Source organism: Mastigoproctus giganteus, chromosome 9 (genome assembly GCF_048544385.1).
Source record: "Mastigoproctus giganteus isolate SK-2022 chromosome 9, ASM4854438v1, whole genome shotgun sequence".
NCBI lineage: Eukaryota > Metazoa > Arthropoda > Arachnida > Uropygi > Thelyphonidae > Mastigoproctus > Mastigoproctus giganteus.
Window position 1 is genome coordinate 118,512,651 of NC_143583.1, and position 27,064 is coordinate 118,539,714.

At 36.9% G+C, this 27,064-nt stretch overlaps 1 protein-coding gene across 1 annotated transcript in view; it reads right to left on the minus strand.

The window, feature by feature from the left end:
• Nucleotides 1–27,064, minus strand: part of LOC150080675 (ankyrin repeat and SAM domain-containing protein 6-like) — a 270,192-nt gene that overhangs the window by 146,928 nt on the left and 96,200 nt on the right. The window contains exon 7 of the mRNA XM_090380780.1: nucleotides 6,060–6,157. Within this exon, the coding sequence (XP_090236906.1) occupies nucleotides 6,060–6,157 (98 nt within the window). The remainder of the gene's footprint in view (nucleotides 1–6,059; nucleotides 6,158–27,064) is intronic.

The window sequence follows — 27,064 nt, forward strand, 5'->3', positions numbered from 1 at the left end:
GTGGTTATGATGCTAGACCACCAATATGATAGATCCAATTTATAATACTGCCAAAAAAAAAAACACAAGGAAATATAAATAAATAAAAAATATTGAAAGTTGCTTAATCGGACCTATTTTACCCAAGGTCAAAATGATGCCATCTTGTGTCATTCCCAATAACTACCACCCAGCAATTTGTCCCCACTATGGGGCCAAACAGGAAAACCTCCTTCGTGAGCCTTTATATTAACCAAACATGACTGGAATCTCAGATCTGGTAGTGTTTAAAATCTTCTTGAGATATCATATTGTCATGTATTTAGTTTATCCTTGAATGGGTTGAGCAGGCTTAATTCTGATGGGATTCTTCCTCTTGCTCAGATTACGAACCTGAGGGGGCCTAAATTCTTTTTTTTTTTTTTTTTTTTGGTAGTTGTTGGTGCATCGGCTTCTGTGGCCATAATGCACCTCCCAAGGTTTTTGCAGTACTTTGATCCAAGCCCGAGGCAGAATTCGAACACGCGACCTTTGGGTTTCCAGGCAGGCACTTTACCCACCTGGCTAGCCCAGTCAGTGGCCTAAATTCAAATTGAGAAAAGATAGTTATAGAATAGATGTGGGGAAATCTGCCTTTAGCCAGCGGGTGGGTAGTTGATTGCTGGAACAAACTTCCATCTGTCATTGTGGAAGTTGATAGCTTAAATAAATTCAAGGAGGAACTGGACAAACTTTTAGAGGGAATGGATGTGTGAAATGTTTTTTTTTTTTTTTTTTGGGGTAATGCTACATCACATGCCTCGATTACTACTATTACTACATTCTTCAATTCAAGTAATAAATCTGTTTATTGTGATACATGAATCATTTTCTTCAAGGAGTTGGCTAACTTTAGAAATATAATCTGAGTAGTTGATGGCTACAACCATGAATGATCATTTGACTGCTTTAGTAACTGATACAGAGTCATCTCTCTCCCCATCTCCCTGCATGCCTTCTTCTCTAAGGTTGAAACTCCTGATGGTTCACCTTGAATTGTGTTGTGATGGTATTGATTGACTTGTAGTTTCAGTAATTAACTATGAGAAGAGTTTGTCACCACATCAATCTAGTTCTTTTTTAAGCACTGATATCCATAATTTTCTTAATGCAGGTCTTCAGACGACGAGGGCGATGAATTAGGAAGGATGGTTGGAACTATCGAGAAAACAAAGTGAAGCTGATATTTGTTCTTAGAACATCTTCAAATTGCTCTCAAAGTGTTCTAGGATGTTTCAAGAACATCTTCAACTGTTGTTAAGATGCAGTTATTGATGTTTAGAATTAGGTTACTTGAATGTGTGCTGGATTCAAGGCTGCTGGAAGCTGCTGCTAAGTTAATGCATACAATTTCTCCATGTGATCTAACCAATTGATAACTAATGCTGGCATGATGTGATGAAGGAATAGAGATGAGGAATTTTACTTATATAAATATATTTATATATTTATATATATTTATACATTTATACATACTCTTTGCATTTATACATGTATAAATGCAAAGAGGAAAAGAGTAAGACAGGCCCTTCACTCAATCGAAATGGCACAAATTTAGATAATCCAGCAGAGCAAATATCACTGGTGAATTGAACAGATACTTTGTATCAATCTTCAGAGCAAAAAGTTCCTTTCAGAGCGGAAGATATTGTGCTAACACCATAGAATTTGTCATGATAATGTTGTAGTATAGAGTCTAACAGAAATACTGCACAGCTTAAAAGTGGATAAAGCTCCAATACACAAAGATCAACAAATATTTTTTTATCAGAAAAAAAAAATTATGTGTAATAGAGAGGTCTTTAGATTCTGATTACAAATACGTTAGGTTTGGAATCAGAATACTAGAGGTTTTAAGATGAGACTGATTACATGAACACGAGACTGATTACACCATTCACATACTATTCAGTCATGTGAATGGTTAGTGATTTAGTCCTTTCAAAAGATAAAGCTGAACTTCTTACCTTGGGACTAAAGCAGAAACCCTTGGTTAAGAAGATCACAATGTCTCACTATCAAAAAAAGAAGCCAAATTTTGGCAACCTTTTTTTTTACAGTAAACAGTCTGCTTTTGCTACTGTCTTGTCAATGGAGCTTTTATGGATTTTTCACAAGTATTCATTACAAATGAATAGTACCTCTTCAAAACTTAAAAGCCGTCCATCTCCACTCCCTTCATCTAAAGGAGACATACTATAAAATGATACTATATTGTATTATTTTAACAGAGTGTATACAGTGTACTGGGTTTAAACTGTAAAAGTGATAAAAATGTAATTGTAACCAGTCTCTTGGGTTTTGTAATGAAATCTTCTTAACTTGTAGTGTATTGTATTGTAGAAATTCAAGTCTGCTGTTAGAACTTTTAAAGCTCTAGAGACGTTTTTCCTATCATGAACCCTATATTGTAAACTTAAAAATTTGTTTTATTTCTCTACAATGTATGTGAAAATTATAAAATTATTCTGTTATAAAATCATTTTGTGTAAATAATTTATAAGTTTTTTCTAGTTTTAATAATTACCAGTTTAAGTTACACAATTACTGCTCAAAAGAACGTTTCGATCAGCTTGAACTTGACACGTATGATAATGTGTAAAACACATCACATAATGCAAGCAACAACAAAAAATATAAAAGAAAGAATCCTTAAAAACTGAAAAACAGAAGTGAGAAAACATGGAGTTATAAAGGAAGGGTAGTAGCCTAAAAGTATATGTTTTAAGTGGAATTTAAATAAGTTCCAAAAGTTAAATACTCACAAGTGAATATTACAGTAATAATCACTATTATTAAAAGCCCATTTTGCAATGAATAGCTTATATAATCACCTAGGTTGTAAATGAAAATTTACTTGTGTACAATGGAATATTGTTTTATAAAAGACTGTTTCAAATGATGTTATGTTTTCTTGAAGAACAGAATCTAAAAAAAAAAAAAAAAAAAAAAAAAAGACTCCAAGGTAGAATAAAACCTTTTTATTCTTCTTATCATTGCCATGTGCAAAGTTTATGAACCAAGGAACTGTAAACAACAAGACTTCTTCTTCACTGATGCTATAATGCAAAGTTGTTCTGGAATGGAAACTGAAACTACAATGGCAATTTGGTAAACTGTTTATGGTGCATTGACAGATTATTTTGCTATACAAGCTTAACGTTAAACATTATATTGCAATTACTGGATAGAAAATCAAAATCATATTATAGCAAAAAAAAAATATATATATATATATATATTATTGGTGATTAGAAATCAGAAGGGTATTTGAAAAGTTCATGCATTGAGTATAGAGGATTTATTTGAAGAGTCTGGCAACATGTTACTTTTCAAAACATGTCATTTCAAAAGTAATGACAGGTGCACCTGCACCTGTCATTACTTTTGCCACTAATTCCGCAATGCATCGATGTATTTTTTGCAAATTAGGAAATGAGTGAAAGTCCTGTGATCTGTGAATATGGGGGATGGTCCAGGATTTCAAAGTTTCACTCATGCAGTGCAATGGTAATGACAGATGCAGGTGCACTGTCCTGGTGGTACAAAACTCCTTTGCTGAGTTTTCCTTAGTGTTGGTCTTTGTTGTTTTCATGCATTTTGTAGTACTTTCTGTACCACTTCTTCAATGACTATAAAGATAGAACAAGTAAATGTAGAAAATTAACTTATAAAGTTCTTTCTTTAATTAATTTTGAGCTTACTTAACAAAATCTTACATATAAGCTTATTTAATTTAGATAAATGATAGATGAATTTAATTAATATTATTAAATAAAAAACAGCATAAATCCATTGTTAATTATTAGGTAAATTTTAATAGTTAATTAATATTCTTGTTTATACTCCGGCATGACCACCAGGTCAGTGGAGTTTACTATAAATCAATCAATACAAATGTTAATTGTATTTAGCAGTCACAGGCTTGAACCTAGGTCCACTCAGAGGAGGCGCCTCTGTAGCCAGGTGGGAAGGAGCAGCAGTGCATAGCACACGCTTCTTGATTAGACCGGGGTTCGAGCCTGTCACCACCAAATACGGAGGATGTGGAAAGGTCAGAGAATGACCACCGCATATCCCGGAGCAATATGGCCTTAGTTGCTAATGCTCTTAAAAACCAAATAACAAACAAACAAACAAACACTCACTCAGAGAGCATGTGCTACTGCACTCATACTCCTGACTACTTGAAGCCTATTCATAAATAAAATATTAATAAATAACCAAAATATAAAAATAAAATAAAATAATAAACACCATATGTGAACTGCTGTCCTTATTATACACTTATGTCTTGGTGTCAGGTTCAGACATTAAGATAGAGTTAAATTGTTAAGCTGTATTTATATGAATTTATATGAATGATTATATATTCAACGATTAAGGTTACTCTAACGAATTATTTAGAACTATTTATTATTGTTATTGTTTATTATTTTTTTATTTTTTGGTTATTTTATATTATAACATTTCATCTATAAGTAATAATTTATAGATCAAATGGGTTAACTATTAAAATTTGTCTATTAATTAACAATGCTGTTAATATTAATTAATTTATTTATTAAGTATGTAAGTTTATATATAAGTATGGTTGTTAAATAAGCACAAAATTAGTTACAGAAAGAAATGTGTATAATTTACGAGAGCTGTTCAATAAAGAATGATTTTAATACTATAATTTTTCATGAACAACCACACTGCCTGCTATTTCTAGCTGGGCTGCAGAATTTAAGACCAAGCTAAGCTGTATCACATAGCAACTGTGCAACTGTGGAGTTGGGAGAACGGTAGAGACAACAGATGAATTTGACACAATGAGGTAGAGAGATTTTAAGCCAGAGAAGATCAAAGAGAGGAGATTCCAAATTACAAATTCTCTGACAGGGAATATCGGAATGAACATATGCACAAGTACCACCTTTGAGGCGAAAGGAATCATACAGTGAATAATTTGGGCAACTGAGATGAGCAGTAGTTGAATTAAATGATAACTGAGATTCTGTCAGAAAAGTTTGGCAGACTGCAAGTGGAAATGGACATAATTGAGATTAGAATTGAGACCACGTATATTTGTGAAATGAACCAGGAAGTGTTTGGGAGATTTAGATCTTTTCGCAGATAAGCTTACTGTATTAGTTTGACAATTCATGGTGTATTCAATAGTAAGAAAAAGAAGGGGGGGAGACATGCTGTATGAAGTAATGAAATTTTTGGATATGGCGTATACATGGCAAGAATATGCCCAGATCCTTGACATAATGTGGCCTTGACAATGCCCCCCCCCCCCCGCATACACACTACTCGGACTCCCTCCAGTCACTATCTGGCAGAGTAGAGGTAGCAAGATTATACACTAGCTAATCCGGAAGCCTCCTAAAGAGTACCAATAGGTTCGGTCCGGTGTACTAACTAGTGGCCGGCCTGTGAACACTGTTTTAGAGCTGTACCCTCAAAATGTAAGGAAGATTGGATCTCGCCATGATGTTCATCTTAACCTCAAAAGTCTTTGGTCATACTGCATGATGGAAGAGATGGGGAAGGGTTGACCGGAACCTAGCTCTGGAGACTAAACATGGGTTCCACCACTTCAAGCCTCCAATAAGCAAAGTAGTGGTATTGCACCAGTCGATGAGAGTCATCTACCAACTAGTATTGCCTGGTAACACAGAGGGGCAGAATTCCTCCATGTGATGTGGGTGCCACACCTCGAACCCTGCTTACATTGGTTCATACCTGGATGGTCACCCACAGTGTGCTTGTTCATGGAGGTTACACCCAAAATTAAATTTTATAAACAAATTGTAAAAGTAGAAAGATATGTATATGCACACATTTTTTTTTTTTTTTTTTTGTTTTCGATTATCAATAAAAATTACATGTCAAAACTCTCAATTACTAGGAATTTTCCATTTTGTGAATTTTTTTAATAACTAAATCATGATAACTATAAAACTTCAATAAAAGCATTTAGTGAAAAGCAGTTTAAAAAGTTCACATTCATATGAATTAGGAAATTCAAAATCTTTAATATTACATACCTAATAAGTAAGCTAGATCCAATGCTGTACACTCATTATGTGCCCGAATGTTAACATTTGCTCCAGTTTCAACAAGATAATGTACTACATCTGTTTTCCTAGTGCATATTATGCAATATAAAATTCAAATTAAAAAATTAAGGCACTAGTTTTAAATTAAATCTAAAAGTATCAATATCTCTTTTGAGTTTAGAATAAAAATAAGTATATTATCAGTACAATGAAAATGTAAATTACAAGAGCTTCTTGTCTGTTCAAGAATTGAATGCCACACATTCCCCAATACCTCTCCCTCTCTCTCAGCAGTAGTTCAACCCATCTCATTTATGATCTAATAACATTTTTTGTTCCTCCTAAGGAAAAATATCTATTTTGAATATTAATTAATGGAATGGTAAATGGAAAAAGCAAGCTAATGTATATATCATAGCTGACCGGAAAGAGACCAAAAAGAACAGCAATAAATTAATTGCTGTTCTTTTTGGTTTAAAAGCAAAAATAAAGATAAAGTTAATTCCAATAAATGAAAATTGAATAAAATAGCAAGCAGCCATAGGTAAATTTAAACAAATCTGATTAAAATTAAAAGTAAAAAGCAAATATCAAGATAAATTTTTTGGAACTTTCGGCTGACCTCTTTGGTCTCTTATACAACCTGTTGTGGTCACTTCTCTCAGTCCATTTCACAGTCCCTGTCAGGCTCGTCAGTAAGTTGTCATATTTTGACTATATCCTTTCGTCTTTAAATTACACTTTCTTTGTTAAAATTCATTCAATGCTTACTGAATGAATACTGCTTACTGTTCATTCAATTTTTTCTTTAATTGGTATTAATTTCAGCTTAATTTTACATTTTAATTTTATTTATTATTATATTTGTTTAGTTTTTTATTCCTTTTCTTTTTGGTCTCTGTCAGGTCGGCTATGATGTATACGTCTGCTCACTTTTTCTGTCTGCTACATATATATCATAATAGAAACAGAGTTAAAATCTTAGGATCTATAGCATTAAGTACCATTTATATATTTTCATTTAATTTTATCTAATCTGCTTTTATTTTTCAGGCACTTTTTAATTTTTTCCACCGTAACTACACCTGACAAGTCAGCATCCCTACTCATACACCTATCTAATCTTTTTGTCTATATATATATATATATATATATATTTTTTTTATATATTTATATAAATATATATATATATATATATATATATATATATAAATATATATATATATATATATATATATATATATTTTGTCTATATATATATATAGACAAAATGCTTACTGAATGAATATATAAAAAAAAAATATATATATATATTTTTTTTATATATATATATATATATTTTGTCTATATATATATATATATATATAGACAAAAAGATTAGATAGGTGTATGAGTAGGGATGCTGACTTGTCAGGTGTAGTTACGGTGGAAAAAATTAAAAAGTGCCTGAAAAATAAAAGCAGATTAGATAAAATTAAATGAAAATATATAAATGGTACTTAATGCTATAGATCCTAAGATTTTAACTCTGTTTCTATTATGATATATATGTAGCAGACAGAAAAGGTGAGCAGACGTATATATATATATATACAGGGTGTCTCAAAAATATTGGTACAAACGTTTAGGGGAGGTAGGTAACATCTAAAGGAATGTGAATCGCATAGGAAACCATAACCGGAAACGTCACAGGGAAAGTAGTAGCAGAGGCACAAGCAGAAATGACACGAGACAGTAATTAGTGGCAAACATTTATTTGACATAATATTAACAATGCAGTACGAGATGGATGCATTTCATGATGTTACAACAGATGCTTGAAGGTTCCACCATGAGACCCGATGCATGCGTCACACCGAGCATGGGTTGGGAGACACGGTCGAACGCACCTGGAGTTTCTTTGACAGTAGCAGCAGCGCAGACGAGATCCATTTCCGTCTCCACAGGCAATTCATACACGACAGATTTGAGGGCCCCCCCACAGAAAGAAATCAAGGCTCAATAAATCAGGTGAGCGTGGGGGCCAGGAAACCGGGTCCACCACGGCCAATCCATCGACACCCAAAACGGCTGTTCAAATGGTCACGAACACACCTTCCATAATGGGCAGGCGCCCCATCATGTTGAAACCAAATGTTGCATCTCACATTTGCTGGAACATCCTCAAGTAACCCTGGTAGAACTTGTTCAAGAAAGATCTGATATTTAGCGGAGTTCATGCGGGATGGTAACAGGTACGGACCAAATAAGCAGTCACCGACCATACCTGCCCACACATTTATTGCAAAGCGATGTTGTGCCGCATGGGGGCGCACACCGTGTGGGCCCTCTGCTAATCCACACACAAGGTGCATGTCTGCCAGCTCACAGTTCGTATATCAATGCATGCTCTTCATGCGGTGACTACTGCTCGAATGAGTAAACCAGAAATTTTCCCTCTCACAAACTGATGAACAGCGCCGTGTACTGACTTACGGTGACGTTAGCATTAGCATTAGCAGAGGCATTTGATGCAAGAAAGCAAGCTTATGCAGCATCAGCCAAAAAAAAAAAAAACCCACTTCCACTTCACCCCTCAGTTCATTCAAAATACCTGTCCACCTGAGCCTTAAACTTATTTAGGCTATCAACCTCCACCACAAGGGATGGAAGTCTGTTCCACCAACCAACCACCCGCTGGCTAAAGGCAAATTTCAGCACGTCTATCCTACATCTGTCTTTCCTCAATTTGAATTAGCATTAGCATTAGCATTAGTAGAGGCATTTGATGCAAGAAAGCAAGCTTATGCAGCATCAGCCAAAAAAAAAACCCACTTCCACATCACCCCTCTGTTATTTCAAAATATCTGTCCAGCTGAGCCTTAAACTTATTTAGGCTATCAACCTCCACCACAAGGGATGGAAGTCTGTTCCACCAACCAACCACCCGCTGGCTAAAGGCAAATTTCCGGACGTCTATCCTACATCTGTCTTTCCTCAATTTGAATTTATGCCCTCTCAGGTGATTTTTCTGAGCTAGAGGAAGAATCCCATCAGCATTGAGCATGCTTAAACCATTCAAGGCTTTATACACCTCTATCAGATCACCTCGCTGGTGCCTAGTCTCCAGACACTGTAATTTGCAAAACTTAAGCCTTTCTTCGTAAGAGCACCCCTTTGTTCCATTCACTAATCTTGTTGCCCTTCTCTGTACTCGTTCCAGCAGCTCTACATCCTTCTTGAAATGAAGCCTCGAGACCTGTATACAGTACTCTAGGTGTGGCCTGACCATCGCCTTATACAATGGAATAATCACCTCCTTATCCCTGCTGGAAAAATTCCTGTATATAATTGACAATACTCCATGAGCTACTCTTGCACCCGTCTGCACTGCTCAGAGAACTTCATATCTGCCTGCACAACCACCCCCAAGTCCCTTTCATTCTCTACCACTGTCAGTGTAGTACCACAGAGTTGATACGTTGCTCTGGGGTTGCTGTTTCCCATGTGTAGTACTTTACATTTGTCAATGTTAAACTTCATTTGCCACCTCTCAGCCCATCTGCTCAACCTTTCCAGATCCTGTTGCAGCAGCATAGTGTCAGTAGTGTCCTTGACAACCCTGCCAACCTTTGTATCGTCTGCAAACTTGGACATTAAGCCCGATATACCATCATCAATATCATTTATAAATACAGAAAACAATAATGGACCCAACACTGAGCCCTGAGGGACTCCACTAATAACATCAGTCCACGATGCGCAGTGTCCATTGATTACCACTCTCTGTCTTCTACCCTCAACCACCCCTTTATTCATAGCAGCAATTTGCCTCCAATGTCACACTGCTCCAATTTGTGTAGCAGTCTTCCATGTGCAACAGTATCAAAAGCCTTTCTAAGATCCAAGTATATAATATCAAAGTTATTCCCTGCATCCAGTTCTTTTGTGACTGCATCAAAGTATCCAATCAAGTTGGTCAGGCAAGACTTCCCCTTAACAAAACCATGCTGTGTCTGAGCTATAACTGAAATCTTGTCTAAATGATCCTGCAGTGCTTCTTTAACCAGTGCCTCCATTAATTTTCCTGGAACAGAAGTTAAGCTCACAGGTCTATAATTACTTGTGTCAGCCTTTGATTCTCCTTTGTGAATTGGGGTCACATTTGCACATTTCCAGTCTATGGGTACCTCCCCTGAGTCCAAGGAAGCTCTCATAATTATAGCTAAGAGTTTGCTTACTTCCTTTGCTGCCTCCTTTAATATAACTGGATAGATCCCATCCACCCCGGGTGCCTTTCTTGTGTTTATCTTCAACAGTTTCTCCTCCACTTTACTCCCAGTTATTTCAAGATTCTGTAGCTTACTGCTAGAGTTGAATACACCTCTGGCATTTCCCTTGCTGAATAACTCCTCATGTGTGAATGTCGATGCAAAATATTCATTTAGTTTGTTAGCTACCTGAGCAGGATCATCAACAGTTGACCCATCAATATCAAGTGGACCAATCTGATTCATCCCCTTCCTTCTAGAGTTTACATAAGTAAAGAACTCTTTGCTGTTTTTCTTTGCATCCTTTGCCAAGGATTTCTCGTAATCTGCCTTCGCCTGCCTAACCTCCTTTGTAACTTGGTTGCATATCAACTTGTATCTATCATAGGCTTCTGTGTCATGTGTTAATTTGTAAGTATCCCATGCATTTTTCTTCTCTGCCATATGCCTCATTAGTTCATCTGACATCCATTTTGGCCTAAACCTTGAACAATATTTCTTAGTTGGTATGTAAAGCCTAGTAGCTTCCAAGATAAGTTCTTTGAATGCTTCCCATTTTGAATTTGCTGTTGGTAATATCATCAGTTGGTCCCGCTGTATAGAATTTAAATACTGTCTCAGTCCATCGTAGTCGCCTTTACGGAAGCAATAACCCTTCCCTTTACCCCTAATGGTAGTTACCTCTTTGAGTAAATCCCACTTCAGCACACTGTGATCACTGCCACCTAGTGGTTCATTTATCTGCAGATTCTTAATGCATGAAGAATCACTGCTGATAATCAAATCATTACTAATCATATCAAATCAGTATTACTCCCTCTAGTTGCCTCCCGAACATGCTGATGTAGAAAACAATCATCCAATAAATCCACAAAAGCCCTGCTAGTGCGTGAGTAACCAGCCCCCAAATTCCAGTCAATATCTGGGAAATTAAAATCTCCCATTATAAGACTCTCTGATTTACTGGCCCACTCTATTTCCCTGTACAGTTCCTTATTATACTCATCAGAGTCATTAGGCCTATAGCACACTCCTATTTTGATCTCCCAATGCTTATGTCACACCAAACTGACTCCACACTGCACTGTCCAGCGATGTCGACTGGCTTCACTTCCTTGGTTTTTATGTGTTTCTTAACTAATAGCATAACCCCTCCCCCCTTCCTATCCTGTCTATCCTTTCTGTAGACGTTGTACTCCCCAAATTGCAGTTCTGCATCCCTTATATCTGTGTGACACCACGTCTCTGATATCCCAACAATATCTGCCTTTGATGTTTTGAGCAATACCTCAAATTCATCAAATTTATTTACTAAACTCCTAGCATTGGTGTACACACAAGTATACCTGCACCTGTTTCTATTCTTAGCTACCCTAACACAACCGATGTGTTTACTTGTACCGCAATGGCTCCCAGCAGTCTCTGAAATACCATGCAGCTTGTTTTTCAGGCTTCTGCTCATTCTAATAGAAGCAGTGCAAGAATCTCTTTCACCTCTGCCAGTGGCTACTGTCAATCTATTGGTCTTTGTCTCCCCCCAAGCTAGCAGTTTGGTTATGGGTTCCTATGCGATTCACGTTTCTTTAGATGTTACCTACCTCCCAATATTTTTGAGACACCCTGTACATAGACAAATGCATATTAATGTAACCTCTTAAAGGAAATGTATAAAAAAATACCGGGTGGTGGCACCGCTGAAAATAAATAACAGTAGCCTTCTCTACTAGAGAAGCGTTATTTAGTTGAAGTAATTCAATAGTAGCTATCTTGTTGTGAAGGCAACCACATTATGAGATAAAATTAAAACGATGCCTTCTACACTACAAATGTAGCTCAAATATATGGGTTTACTATGGTGTATTTACACCGATATTATATAGTTAATTTTCAAAACCCATAAGGATTATGCCTAGTGCATTTAATTTTCCAAATACATTACCACCACACCCTTTTGGCATCTGCCATAATGTGGATATAACTTTGCAACTGAGATGGCTTATTGTATTACTTGGGTACCTGCCCGCCCACTGATGACGAAGCCAAATAGCTTCGAAACGATCGTCTGGGTGGTGGTACCGCTGAAAATAAACAACAGTAGCCTTCTCTACTACCTATCTTGTTGTGAAGGCAACCACATTATGAGATAAAATTAAAACGATGCCTTCTACGCTACAAATGTAGCTCAAATATATGGGTTAACTATGGTGTATTTACACCGATATTATATAGATAAAAAATTACATATGATGAAGAGGTATTCTGTTAATGAAATGGTTTCAATGCAAAAAAAAGTTAATAAATCAGGTATGACTGATGCACCTAAAAGTGCAAAGCAGCCTTAAAGGATGCAAGAGTATATATAAGTTTGTATTAATATATTGAATAAAGTATGCATAAATAGATGTGAAAGTTACACAAAGTGCCAGTAACTAGAAGGGAATGGAAAGTAGAAAAAGAAGTGTAGTAGATTTGTGAAAGGTCAAAGAATGCTAATACCCTAAAGGTTAAGATGAATTAATAGAATTATGGGCTGAAGAACTGTAAAGTAAAATTAGTACATCAAAATACTAATAAAATAAAAATAAAAAATGTAAATAAGTTGAAAATGAAAATAAAATGATAGTGTTATAGCTGTCATCAGATATGGGGGAAAACATATTTAGAAAATGGTCGAATATAGGTAAGGCAAATATGCTTGATCTGATGTAAGCTGAAATAAATAAATAGTGATACATGATCAGGTACTTCATCAGGGGACTACACCTGACCATGTATCAGGAACTGCATTTTTATACTTGTCCATAGTAGTAGAAGAAAAGTGATAGGCCAAAAAGCAACAAAAATGAAATTAGCACATTCTAATACAGTATGGACAAGGTAGTCCCAACGCAGTATAATTTATTTAGGTGAAAATAAGGATCAAGTTAGAATAAATATGGTTTAATATAAATATGTAGAATTTAGTGTAAGATTTAATTATGTATAGATAGGATTTAAATGATTTAATTAAATTTGGGATAAGCACATGGTATAGGGTGAGGTATTAAATTGAGGATGGGGAAGGGGAAAAGGAGTATTTTAAATAAGTAAAGACAAAAAATAGCAACAGAATTAGGACAGTAGGAACGTTTTTATTTGTGTACACTAATAGTTTTACGAATGGGAAGTACAGTAAAAAAAAGAGAGCAGAAAGATAAAAAACAAAGAAAAAGTTATCAAATAACACTAAGCTTGCTGGGGTTGCGAAATCTAACCTTATAGTAAGGGCTCTGGCATTTGTAAGCATTAGTATAAAAGGGAGCTAATACCAAATGCTTGTATTAAAATGAAAAATGTGTCGAAACATGTCAGGAATGAATCTAAAACAAAACTGAAAGTATAATAAGAAAGTGAAAGTGAATGATACCTGGAAATTTCAAGAAATGCGCAGCGGAAACAAGCTTGCAGGAAAAATATATATGTTTGTTTGTTATTTGGTTTTTAGGAGCATTAGCAACTAAGGCCATATTGCTCAGGGGATATGCGGTGGTCATTCTCTGACCTTTCCACATCCTCCATATTTAGTGGTCATGGGCTCGAACCCCGGTCTAATCAAGAAGCGTGTGCTATGCACTGCTGCTCCTGCCCACCTGGCTACGGAGGCGCCTAAAAAATATATACGTAACAGACTGAAAAAGGTGGAGGGATGACATGCACATATTCAGTAAAGTAGATGAATGCATGCAAACTTCAACCACATTAGCAATATAACTACATGAAATTTGTAATGTAGTTATATTGCTAATGTGGTTATAACTACATGAAATTTGTAGCAGCATAGTAGACTTAATAGTAAGCTATTAAGTCTGCTATGCTGCTTACTTAATACTTAATACTATACTTAATAGTGAAGAAATGCAAAACAGCGGGAAAATAGTGACCTCTACAGTTGTATTTAGAATACAAGTGTATGGAGATAATTTAAAATTAGCATTGGAAAAAGAAATGCAGTTGGAATAGTATGACTTTATAATGATAAAGTCAAAGAAAATTAAACACATTACTGTTAATAGATAAATAGCGTTGTACAATACGTTGGAAAAAAAAACAAAACATATACACATTAGACCAAATGATGAGGCTACGTTATATTAAGCTGAATAGTCTCATGTAAGGGAATGATTGTAAACTTACCAGAGTATAGTCAGAACAGCAATATTCTGCACCCTGACATGACAAAACCGGATTGACCTGGGTATACCCCAGGACTACCCTGCCACATGTAGGAACCTGGGGCCCCACACCAAATAAGTAACCTTATGGGGAAAGGAGATGTACAAGCAGATTAGCTGAAAAATATCAGTAAGCTGGTAGCAAGAGGATGCAATGTAGAATGAAAGACAGAATGAATAGGCTGGTCACTGAGTGAAAGAGTGAATTAGGAATTATGGTAAAAGGGAATAAATGTCAGTTTTGGTAAAAGAAAGAGTGACCCTGCACAAGGGAAGGAGAGTGAATAAGCGTTATGGTGAATGGGAATGAGTGGAAGAGCAAATGTAATTGGCTGAAAGAATACAAAGTTAATAATAACTTACACTACTTTATATATACTAACAAACATTTACTAACGACATAAACACTATCACTGCATTCTCCGCTGGCATGCAAAAAACTTGAGGCTAGGCCTATACCACAACTGAAGAATAACAGTAAGTTGAGGAGAGTGCAGTGCAGAAAGCAAGAGTTGAACAAATGAAAGGAAAGCCAGAAGAATGAATGAGAGTGTAAGTGTGTGAGAAAAAGACCACAAACCATAAATGTACAGTTAAGTACACACTAACCCCTAGTTTTAATCTTTTATATTCTTTCTTATTTATCTTAATTATTAAGTATAGTCAGTCCTCATATAGCACGATAGTTGTGTTCCTAGAAACCCTCATGCAATGCAAAATCGTGCAATATAAATAACAGGCCCTATGGGAAAAATAGTGCCGACCACCCAAGATTGAAGACACATTTGTAACCAAAACATTACCAAACACAATAAATTATCATAATAAAATACGTAAGTATTTTATTACAACTATTACGTAATAAAATATTGCTAATGCTTTTGCTTCTATCGTAAGCAAACTTGTTTTTTGTTTGATTTTCTATCGAAATAGATGACAGCCATTCCATCTCTTCCAATTCTTTGTGTCTTGATCTAATGAATTTTAATTACACTTTGAGCTGTTCCTGCTATGAAAGTTGTTTTTATGCATCTTTCTTATTCTCGGCGTTGCCTCATTTAGGCCTGTAGCATGTGCAATATCACATGGTCTTTCATTTCGCTCAAAGCGTTTCACAATTTCATATTTTTTCTCTATCGACAGAGGAGGACTGGCCATAAGCCTTACCGGGGAAACTCCGGTGGGCCGGAGGACGGTGTAATTTTGGTCATAAACCTTTTTATTATGAGGCCACTGCAAATTTCCCCGGGTAAGAATTTTTGATCCAGTCCGCCTGTTTATCGATATTGCTTTTCTTTTTCTCTCTGAATCTGCAATGTCTTCATCGGGACGCTTCCTTTTCACACCTTTTAAGTATTTTACTCATTTTTAGGGAATAAAGGACAATTACAAAATGAGGAGGCACGCTTGATACACACAAACACGTGTAGCAACTGAATAAACAACACCGTAAAGGCAGAGATACACTATTAACACCTCACATTTTACTAAAGCACATTTCTGGGGGTTACTACCATAAAACAATAAAAACAATTTCCAGTTGCGTTTCTGCTAGTGGAATCTGTTATAAACTGGTAGTAAACTCGATCTAATTGCATTTGCGATTATACCGATAGCTGGAATTGTGTGGGTTTTTACGTTATTATGGAGAAAGGTGTTTCCCCTTCACTGATATAAAAAACATAAATACATTTTCAGAATCCTCTCTTAATTCCTATGGTGTTGCATTCAGTTGGGGTGATTCCGCATTCAATTGCCATTTCTTGCTGTTTTCTTGCCATTTCAAAGGCTCATGCATAAGCGAAATCAGTTTGTGTTATACACGATATCGTTCCTCTATTTATAAATTGTGTATGATCGAATTCATGTAGTGTAAACACGTGTTATATGAAGACTGACTGTATTAGTATTTAAATTACATTACACACAACTGAATCCCCCCCCCCCGGTATGTGAGAAAGAGATGAATGAGTGAATGAGAAAAAAATAAAAATAAATATATATATATACACTAGTGTTCAAACAAAGTACATCACGATGGTATGTTATATTAATGACTAGCATCACAAATAGAAATATAAACAAAAGATATTTATTAATACTTAAGGCAAAGCTAAGTAATATTTGACAGGTGCTCTCAAAATATTCCAAAATCAGCATTTGCAACCTTTATACAACAGTTTTGGGTAAACACGACAATTATGGTTGAAATCTTATCAGAAGCCCTCAATTTGCTTTAGTTTGTCATTTTAAATTGAAAACAAAATGAAAAGTTCACCAGATACAAACCCTTCCCCATCTCTTCCATCATGCAGTATGATTGATGACTTTTGAGGTTATGATGAACATCGTGGTGAGATCCAATATTCCTTACATTTTGAGGGTACAGCTCTAAAACGGTGTTCGCAGGCCGGCCGCTTGTTAGTACAACGTCCGAACCTATTGGTAACTCTCTAGGATGCTTCCAGATCAGCTAGTGTATAATCTTGCTACTTCTACTCTGCCAGATAGTGACCGGAGGGAGTCCGAGTAGTGTGAATGTGGGGAGCATTGTCAAGGCCACGTTATGTCAAGGATCTGGGTATATTCTTACCATGTGTATGCCATATCCAAAAATTTCATTACTTCATACAGCATGTCCCGCCCACTTTTTCTTACTATTGAATACACTATGAATTGTCAAACTAATAGAGCAAGCTTATCTGCGAAAAGATCTAAACCTCCCAAGCACTTCCTAATTCATTTCACAAATATACGTGGTCGCAATTCTAATCTCAACGATGTCCATTTCCACTTGCAGTCTGCTAAACCCCATGTACTCTTTCTGACAGAATCTCAGTTATCGGTTGATTCAACTACTGCTCATCTCAGATGCCCAAATTATTCACTGTATGATTCTTTTCGTCTCAAAGGTGGTACTTGTGCATATGTCCATTCTGATATTCCCTGTCAGAGACTTGGCAATTTGGAATCTCCTCTCTTTGATCTTCTCTGGCTTAAAATCTCTCTACCTCATTGTGTCAAATTCATCTGTTGTCTCTACCGTTCTCCCAACTCCACTAATCACTTGGAGCTCTTTGACTTCCTCTCTTTGCAACTTGACTTTCTCTAGTCCAACTTTCCTAACAGTGAGGTAATTTTTCCTTGGTGATTTTAATGTTCACAACTCCAGCTGGCTTCCATTTTCTAGTCACACCGACCCAGCTGGTTGAAATGCTGAGGATTTTGCAATTACTAATGATCTTGCACAGATTGTTCATTTGCCTACAAGAATACCGGGCAATCCCAACCGTACAGCCAACACGCTTGATCTTTTTCTTACAAACAACCCTTCTAAGTACACGGTTGAAGTGAGAGGTCCTTTAGGCACTTCAGATCACAACTTGGTGATTGTCTCTTCTCCAATGGAACCTTTATCTAATGGCTATTCAGAACCTCGTGTTGTTTGGCATTTCAAGAATGCAAAATGGGATGACCTGCGAGACTTCTTTTCTTCTTTTCCTTGGTCGGATTACTGTTTCAAAAGTTCTAATGTCAATGTTTGCTCAGATCGTGTCAGTGAAATTATTCTTGCAGGAATGGAATCCTTTATCCCACACTTCACTTTAAAATCTTGTCCTTTATCTAAACCTCGGTTTTCCAATAAATGTGCTAAGGCTGTTCAAGAGAAGAATGTTGCATATCGTAATTGGCTTGTTTCTAATTCTTCAGTTTCATTTACTGCCTACACCAAAGATTGCAACAATTGTAAAGCAGTTATTAACCAGTCCAAACTAGAGTTTGAACAAGCTAATAGTAGAAAACTTGCTTCTTGCCCTAATGGTAGCCGAGCATTCTGGTCTCTTGCCAAAGCTATTGGCCACAACTTTTGCCCATCTCTGCTCCCACCTCTGTCCAAACCAGATGGTTCTGTTGTTACTTCAGCCAAGGATAAAGCTGACCTGCTAGCATCCCATTTTTCTTTCAAATCATGCATTAACGATCTTGGTAAAACACCTCCCACTATTCCCAACATGCTCCATTCATTGCCTCCTGTGGTCTTCCGACAAAAGGATGTCAGAAGGATTTTGATGAATCTTGATGCTAAGAAAGCTCCAGGTCCTGATGGTATTTCTCCACTTGTTCTCAAAACCTGTGCTCCTAAACTTACTCCTATTCTTTGCCGCCTTTTTTCCCTTTCTTATTCCAAAGGTGTTTTTCCTTCTGCTTGGAAATTTGCTCATATCCAGCCAGTACCTAAAAAGGGCGACAAATCCCTCCAATGCAATTATCGTCCCATTGCAATTACTTCTACTCTTTCTAAAGTAATGGAAAATCAATTAACCGCCAAATTTTAAACTACCTAGAAACCTTCCGTCTGATCATCGATCGCCAGTATGGTTCAGTCAGTGTCGATCCACTGGTGATATTCTGGCTTATGTTACCCATTTATGGACTAATCGAATGGAAAGGTTCGGTGAAACTCAAGTAGTTGCTCTTGACATCTCAAAGGCTTTCAATCGTGTTTGGCATAAAGGTCTTCTAAACAAGCTTCCATCTTATGGTTTGCCAACTGTTTTTAGTAAGTGGTTATCCAGTTTTCTCTCTGATCGCTCACTGAGGGTGATGGTAGATGGCTCTTGACAACTCCCAATCTTTCTAACTTCTCCACTAATGCCGGTGTCCCCCAAGGTTCAGTTCTTTCCCCCACTCTTTTCCTCTTGTATATTAATGACCTTCTTCCATTGACTGGAAATCCTATCCATAGTTTTGCCGGTGATAGCACATTGCATTCCACTTTCCATTTTGAGAAACCCTGTCCTGCTCAATCAGCTTCAACTTCTCGAAAATCTGCTACCAATTCCTTAAATGCCAATCTTCAGGTAATTCTCCAGTGGGGGCAAAGAAAACTTAGTTGATTTCAATCCTTCTAAAACTCAGTCTTATCTTATATCTCTCAAAAAGGATTCTTCTGCTCCTATGCTTATCTTTAGTGACACTCTGATTTCTAGGCAAAATGATATATCTCTTTTGGGGATTACCCTGACTTCTAATCACTCTTGGCACAAGCACATTAAAAATATTGCTTCTTCTGCATCTAAAAACCTAGGTTTTCTCTTTCACTCTCAGCGTTACTTTTCTTCTAAACAGCTGATCACTCTGTATAAATTGCAAATCCGCCCTGCCATGGAATATTGTTCCTACATCTGGGGTGGTGCCCCCAAAACCTCTCTCTCAGGCTTCTTGATTCCATTCAGAAGAGGGCAGTTAGGTTAATTAATGACTCATCTCTAACAGAGTCTCTGCACTCGCTGTCTCATAGACGTACTGTTTCTGCTGCATGCCTCTTCTACAGATACTTCCACGGGCACTGTTCTTCTGAATTAGCTTCTATAATTCCTGCTCTCTCTTTCAAAACAGTCCGAACACGTGCCCCCACCAGCCAACATCCATTTACTGTCCAACTTCAAACTCACAGAACCAACTTTTCATCTTCCTTGTTTATTCATTCAACTGCCGTTTTCTGGAACAACCTTCCTTCATACACATTTCCTGAAAATTACAGTCTACAGAAGTTCAAGTCCAATGTCAACAAATATCTTTTTTCGTCTTCTCAACCTCCAACCCAAGCACGGTACTAAGTACTATAGGTTCTAACACCTCTCGTGTTTGAGGTTTACATAAAAAAAAAGAAAAAAAAAAAGATACAAACTAATATTTAGTTGAATCGCCTCTTTTCCCTGATGACAGCAGCAACATGTTGAGGAACTGACAAGATCAATTTCTGAAGATAATCAACTGATAGTTCATGGTTCCAAACAAGAATTATGGCTTCCTGAAGTTCATAAAGGATCTTTGGTTTCTTTCTAGCAACTGCAGATTCCACATGATGGTAACAGCTCTCTATAGGATTCAGGCCTGGGCTGTTTCCTGGCCAGCTAAGAGTTGTAATGGACCGTTCTTCTAACCATTTTTTCACCTCTGACAAATGGAAACACATTACTGTTGTACCTCTAATGCAGAAATGAAGCTAAAGTAACTACAGAAGCCTACTTACACTTTTTGTCCGATGACAAGGAGCAGAGTCCTGAAAGATGCAGTTACTTGTCAGGTTGAAATAGTCTCTAATGACTGGCAGCAATTTGCATTCCAATATAGCGAGGTATCCATTGTCATTTACGGAACCTTTTATAAACTGCAGGTGACCTACTCCGCAATACAAAATGCACTCCCATACTATTTGGCTGGTAGTGAATTTCACCGTAGACATCATACAGTCTGGATGGTATTCTTCACCATGTCTATGGCAAATAGTTTGTTTCCCATCAGAGCCATCAGGTTGAATTTCTTCTCATTCGAGAAAATAACTGACTTCCACTGCTCGGGGGGGGGGGGGTCATTTGACATACTCCTTACACCAAATTAATCGGGAATTTTTAATTTTTTGTGAGAGGAAGGGCTACTTCTTAGGATGACGGGCTACAAGTCCATTCTTGAAGAGGCATCTTCTGACTGTTACTGCACTTGCTCCACTCCTGTATGAACTGCCTCTTCTTATTCTCTTAGCTCAGACGAAGAAGCTTTATGGTATGTAAGGCATAAGCACTTCAAAACACGGTCCTGTTTTGGCATAGAGATTTGTTTGCGTCCAGTTCCTTTTTTCCTATCAGCAGAACCAGTATTCCTGAGTTTGGAAAGAAATCTACTCACTATCGACTAATTACAAGACACTCTATAAGCAATATGACGGGAAGAACATCCTTCATCACGTAAAGCAACAATAGCACTCTTTCTTCGTGGTGTCAACTGCAGTAACTCGCCATCCTGACACAAGCAAGGAATGACTGCAACTCTTGCAGAGCGTGCTTATATAGCTGAAAGTAACAGCTGATACAATATTACGTCATCACCTACGCGTGTCAATCTTATCTGATGCAATCTGTAAGAAATATTGCCATATACCTACATTATGCGGGTGACAATTACAATTTTAAGGGGTGATGCACTTTCTTTGAACACCAGTGTATAACCTAACAGGAAAAAAAAATTATTAAAAACTATAAGAAAAAAGTATAAAAATAGAATGCAAGTAGAGTGAGAATGCAGATTATGAATGAAATTCATATTCTGCATTCTCTCTCCCCCCCCTTGCCCTGTGGGTTCCCCCACTGCCAGCTAACATATCCTACCCCCAGAGCGGGATGGGCAGTTTGACCTTCCTACCGGATTCGGCAAGACATGGACCCGACAACCATCACCAACGAAGACATACTGCAGCTTTGCTGCCAAAACGCCATTTAGCGATCTGAACTGGGTGCTCTAACCCGGGCGCCTCCGTGGCCAGGTGGGAAGGAGCAGCAGTGCATAGCACACGCTTCTTGCTTAGATCAGGGTTCGAGCCTGTCACCACCAAATACGAGGATGCGGAAAGGTCAGGGAATGACCACCACATATCCCCGGAGCAATATGGCCTTAGTTGCTAATGCTCCTAAAAACCAAATAACAAACAAACAACAACAACAAACAAACTCTAACCCGGTTCCCTTTAAAACACCATTCCCAGGCAGGGGAGGGAGGCGACAGGTCTCTGTCTCCTCCCCTTCCTGCCTCCCCCATACTTTGCCTGGTGGGGCTCGTTTCCACTGACCTCTTTTGGGATGCCTACTCTATCGTCCCCCATCCTTCTACGTGTTTCCCCCAGTCTCCCCCCCAACTCTAACTAAGCCAACCGAGTACGCCCCCAAGAATGCCACCAAATTCTAATGAACATTTAAAAATTCGACCGCTTTCTCGTAAACTTCTTTCGGCCTTTCCAAATTCTAATGTTCACTTCCTTTTTTTTTTATTTATATATATATATATAGGTCTTGCCACTGAAATCCTCAGAAAATAGGTGGTGGGGCCTGCTAGAGTACTTAAATAATCTACTGAGTGCCTGATCTGCTTCCTTGTGGCAAAGTGTGGGCAACGGTGGGTCCCACAGGGGCCCAATGGCTAAATGGTCAGAGAAACAACAGAACATAACACTACACAAAAAACCACTCCCCACAAACTTTTTAAATCTCTGGCCTCCACAGAGTTCTGTGTTACTTACAAGGAATACAAAGTGGAGATGGGGGAAACCCCCAGTGCCATCAAACAATTAACACACTTTACACTTGCAGTACTACCTTGCCTGTAGTAGTAGTGAGAGAGAGAGACAATGTCTTTATTGCAACCTAAGGAAAAGACGTTACAGAGAACTTAATGTTGCAACTGACTCGTCATGGCACGTAGGCCAGGGGTTAACAATGCCAAGACATAATGTGAAGTAAACAAAAAAAACAAAAAAAAAAACACCTCAGTCCAACTAATGTCATTGCATGGAAAGCACCTTCTTTCTATCATGATGGTACTACTATCATGAACCATTCTCTCTGAAATGCAAGGAACCACAAAGTGATCCTTTACCAGAACTACTTCCCTTGGTATCTAAAGTATGAATACTACAGTTAAATGCTCAATGGGCAAAATCGATGGCCAATGAGGTTTGTCATTTAATTAATGTATTGCCTTTTGATCTAACTTGCTTACAGCAGCCATTTCTTCATTCCCACAGTAAAGTCACAGGTTACCCCATGACTTCAAGAATAATCCAACCCAATCATGATAATCCGAAGTCTGCAATAATTATCTTTAATAAAAACCTTGACACAGAGTTTCCAGTCTTTGTATGCAATATGCATTAATGTTACTACGGCCATGCTTTCATTTTACATTATTTCTCTGTATTGTTCACCATCTACAGATATTGCTCCTTGTTTTGAGTCCTTAGAATTGGCACTTCATTCTATTATTCCAGAGTTTCTATTAATTTTAATGGATGCAAATTCTAAAATATTCTCTATGGTACAGCAAATCACATCAGATTCAGGAGGGCGCCTTTTAGAAGATATAATTTTTGCTCATCAGCTGAATGTAATTAACCTTAGAGGAAAGCCTTATACCTTGTTCAACTCCTTAGGTCAATCAAATATAGACATTACATGGCAACTAACAACCTACTCTCATATTCATAGTTGGGAGGTAAACACTGGGCTAACTACATCTAACCATAGGGTTATATTTTTCCTGTTAGAAACAGCTAAAGTTTTTACAAAGAAAATACCTTGTGAGGTATTTTCTTTGTAACATTTGTTAGAACAAATTTGAAAAATCTATAATCCAGGATTTTCCTACAGATGATATCAAAGCTATTTCTCACTTAGCACTTCTCATTCAAAAGACAGTCCAGAAAACTATTTCCAGATCAACAAGGAAGACGTTCTTGACCACCAAACCACACCTTGTTGGTCAGAGGAACTCATGATACTAAGATGTAAAGTTTGCACTAGAAAAAAATTCCAAAAAGCCCAAAGAAACAACAATATCTTACTATCAAAACTCTCAAGACTACACAAGGACTAAAAAACTATACATCAAAACAATTCAAAAAAAGTAAGTTGGAACCCTGGCAAAATTTCATAAAAACCACTGGAAACAAGGATCCATGGGCTTTGATTTACAAAATCTGCAGAAACAAAATAAATCCAGGAAATATCTTTAATAGACTTATAACAAATACTGAAGACTTTAAACTGGAAGAATACTGTCAAGAAAATACTAGACAGACTCTTCCCTCAGGCCAATTCAACTCTTGACTCCCCTCTGCATGCTGAAATCAGAAATTTAAATGAATCATATTTCACCTCCACTTCACCATGCTTTTCTTGTCAAAAGAATTAAAATATGCACTTGATTCAATGAAAAAGGAGAAATATCCTGCACTAGATTTACTGGAATGTATTTTTCTTAAATGTTTCTACGAGCTATGACCAAATCACATGCTTCCCTGTTTAATAATAGGGAAGCATGTGATTAAAATTTAGAACTTTTCTTGTTATCTAGTACAGCAGGCCCCCGTTATAACGCGGTTCGCTATACGCTGATTCGCTATAACGCTGTTATTATATTATAACCCGTGTCTGACTATAACGCTGTCACAGATCACTATAACGCTCTTTTACAGATTACATTTTTGACATATTTAACGAAATCGTTTCATTTGATGGAGTCGATAGCTTGAAAATGAAGAGCAAAACAGCATTAAAACGTTTCCCACGCCGACTTGAGAAATTTTCCCACGCTCAGTGAAATTTTCTCGCACGCTAATTTAATTTCAGTACAGTGGCTTGTTACGTAGTTCCTGGATCAACATTTTAAAAAATGACGAAGTATATTGCTTGTAATATTTGCGTTATATGCATTTATCCGAAGTCTAGTCATCACTCAGTACCGTATTAGACAACGTGCGAAACGGACAGTTTACTTGAACATTGTATCATAATTAATGCAACCAACGCAGTTACATTTTCGAAGAGTTAATAATGGCCAATAAGAATGAAAAAGCAACAACGTCTGGGCGCAATACGAACACTATAAATATAAGAAAAATACTGCTGAATTTGAAAATTAAATTAGACGTTTTGAAGCGAATCGATTCCGGTCAACGACAAGCGGATGTGTGCCATAATTTAGGACTTGCAACTTTAACTGTAAGAACAATTATAAAAAAATAAAGAATTAATTTTTGCAGCGGGAAAGGTAGCTGTTCCACTGCAAGCAACTAGGACTAGGCCGGCTATTAGGATTGAAATGGAAAGACTAATTTTATTGAAGATAATGTCCAATGCAGAATTCAGTTAAATTAAATATTAACAAAAAAAAAAAAAAGAGAGAGAGATTAGCCAATATGATGATCTGAAGAAAACTCGCCTAAAAAAAAAAAAAAAAAAAAAAATGTGGAACCATTTAAAACTTGTAAGGGCTGGTAGAATAGATTTAGAATCCAGGGAGTGCAGATCAAGGAACTGAAACTTTCAAAAAAGAACTTGTTAAAATTATTGAAGAGGTATATTATGTGTTATACTTCTCAACAAGTTTTTAACATAGATGAAGCAGGACTTTTGTGGAAACGAATGCCTAAAAGAAGTTTCATATTGAAAGAAGAAAAAACATGCCAAGTTTCAAAGCGGCGAAGGATCAGTTGACGTTATTGTTTGGTGGTAACGCTGCGGGGGATTTAAAATTAATACCCCTTTTAATTTATTTGGAAGAGGGCCAAAGTTCAACTCAAAATCCACACATTTTTCATGATTAAATTCATCCATTAAATTAAATCAATTAAATTCATGATTTTAATTGGAATTTTAAGTTTACTTTTGATACGCAAGTAGTTACCACATAATTATACGTATGTAATGCAGAATATTTTATATGTGCAAATATTTGAATATTAAATATTTTGACCGACATTTGTGCATCTTTTCATTACCGTTTATTATTGATTAGGAAATATCCTATGGCACCGACCGCAGCTCACAAATACATATGTTACCTTATGGGAAAGCGGCGCTCGCTTAGCGCGGATTCACTTAGCGCTCTGTTTTTCCGGAACGAATGATCAGCGTTAAGCGGGGGTCACCTGTAGTCATTTTTGCTAAAAATACTACCAAAACCAGGAAACCTTAACATGACTCAAACTTACAGGCCAACTGCCTTGCTTTCATACTTAGAAAAACTACTTGAACATTTAATCAGTGTCAGAATTAATTCACTGCATGCAGAGGACAATTTAATTTTATCCCTTCAATACGGCTTTACACTAGGCCGTGGCTGCAAAGATGCACTGTTTCAAATGAAAAAGTTCATAGACGGATCAACATTTAAATATATTCTAATTTTATTTATAGACTTCAAAGGTGCTTTTGACACACCATGGGGGGGGGGGTGTCTTTTGTTGTCTTGGAGTAGAAAATTGCCCTCAGTTATTACACCTCCTCATAAAAGACTACTTTAGTATCACTTTGTCTTGATACAAACTGACCAATCTGTATCCAGACATATTACTCAGGGCTGGGCCCAGGAATCTATTCTTGGGCCCCTGATGTAGAACTTAGTCCTAAATGATTGGCTTCACCTCAATGATGACCTGACAGATATACACACAATGGCTTACCCTGATGACTTATCTATTCTTGTCCACAGCAATTCCAGAAGGGATTTATGAACTTCTGCAAACAATATTCTTTCCAGATTATCTGACTGAGCCACTCAGAATAAGCTCAGTTTCAGTGACAAAAACAAAAATGATGATCTGTAAGGGACAACTAAATTATGACAGGCCTCAGTGATAAAATATTAAGGAAAATTACTTCCTTTAGTGTCCACACACAAACACACTGGCATTATCCTAGATGACTGTCTGGAATTCTCTTTAAAGAGACACTAAAAGTGTCTCTTTAAAGAGATTAAGAACTTTACAGCAATGCTCTTCAGAATTTCTAGGAAAGAATGGGAAATTAAAAACAATACTCTACATATCTTGTATTATCACACTGCCTTTACTCCAATTCTATCATATGCCTCCTGTATCTGGTTTCAAAGGGCCAGCCTTCTAAGTGTAAAATCCCAACTGGAAACAATACAAAGTCTTTTTGCTTGACCTTGCTATGTACATACCGTACAGTTTCCA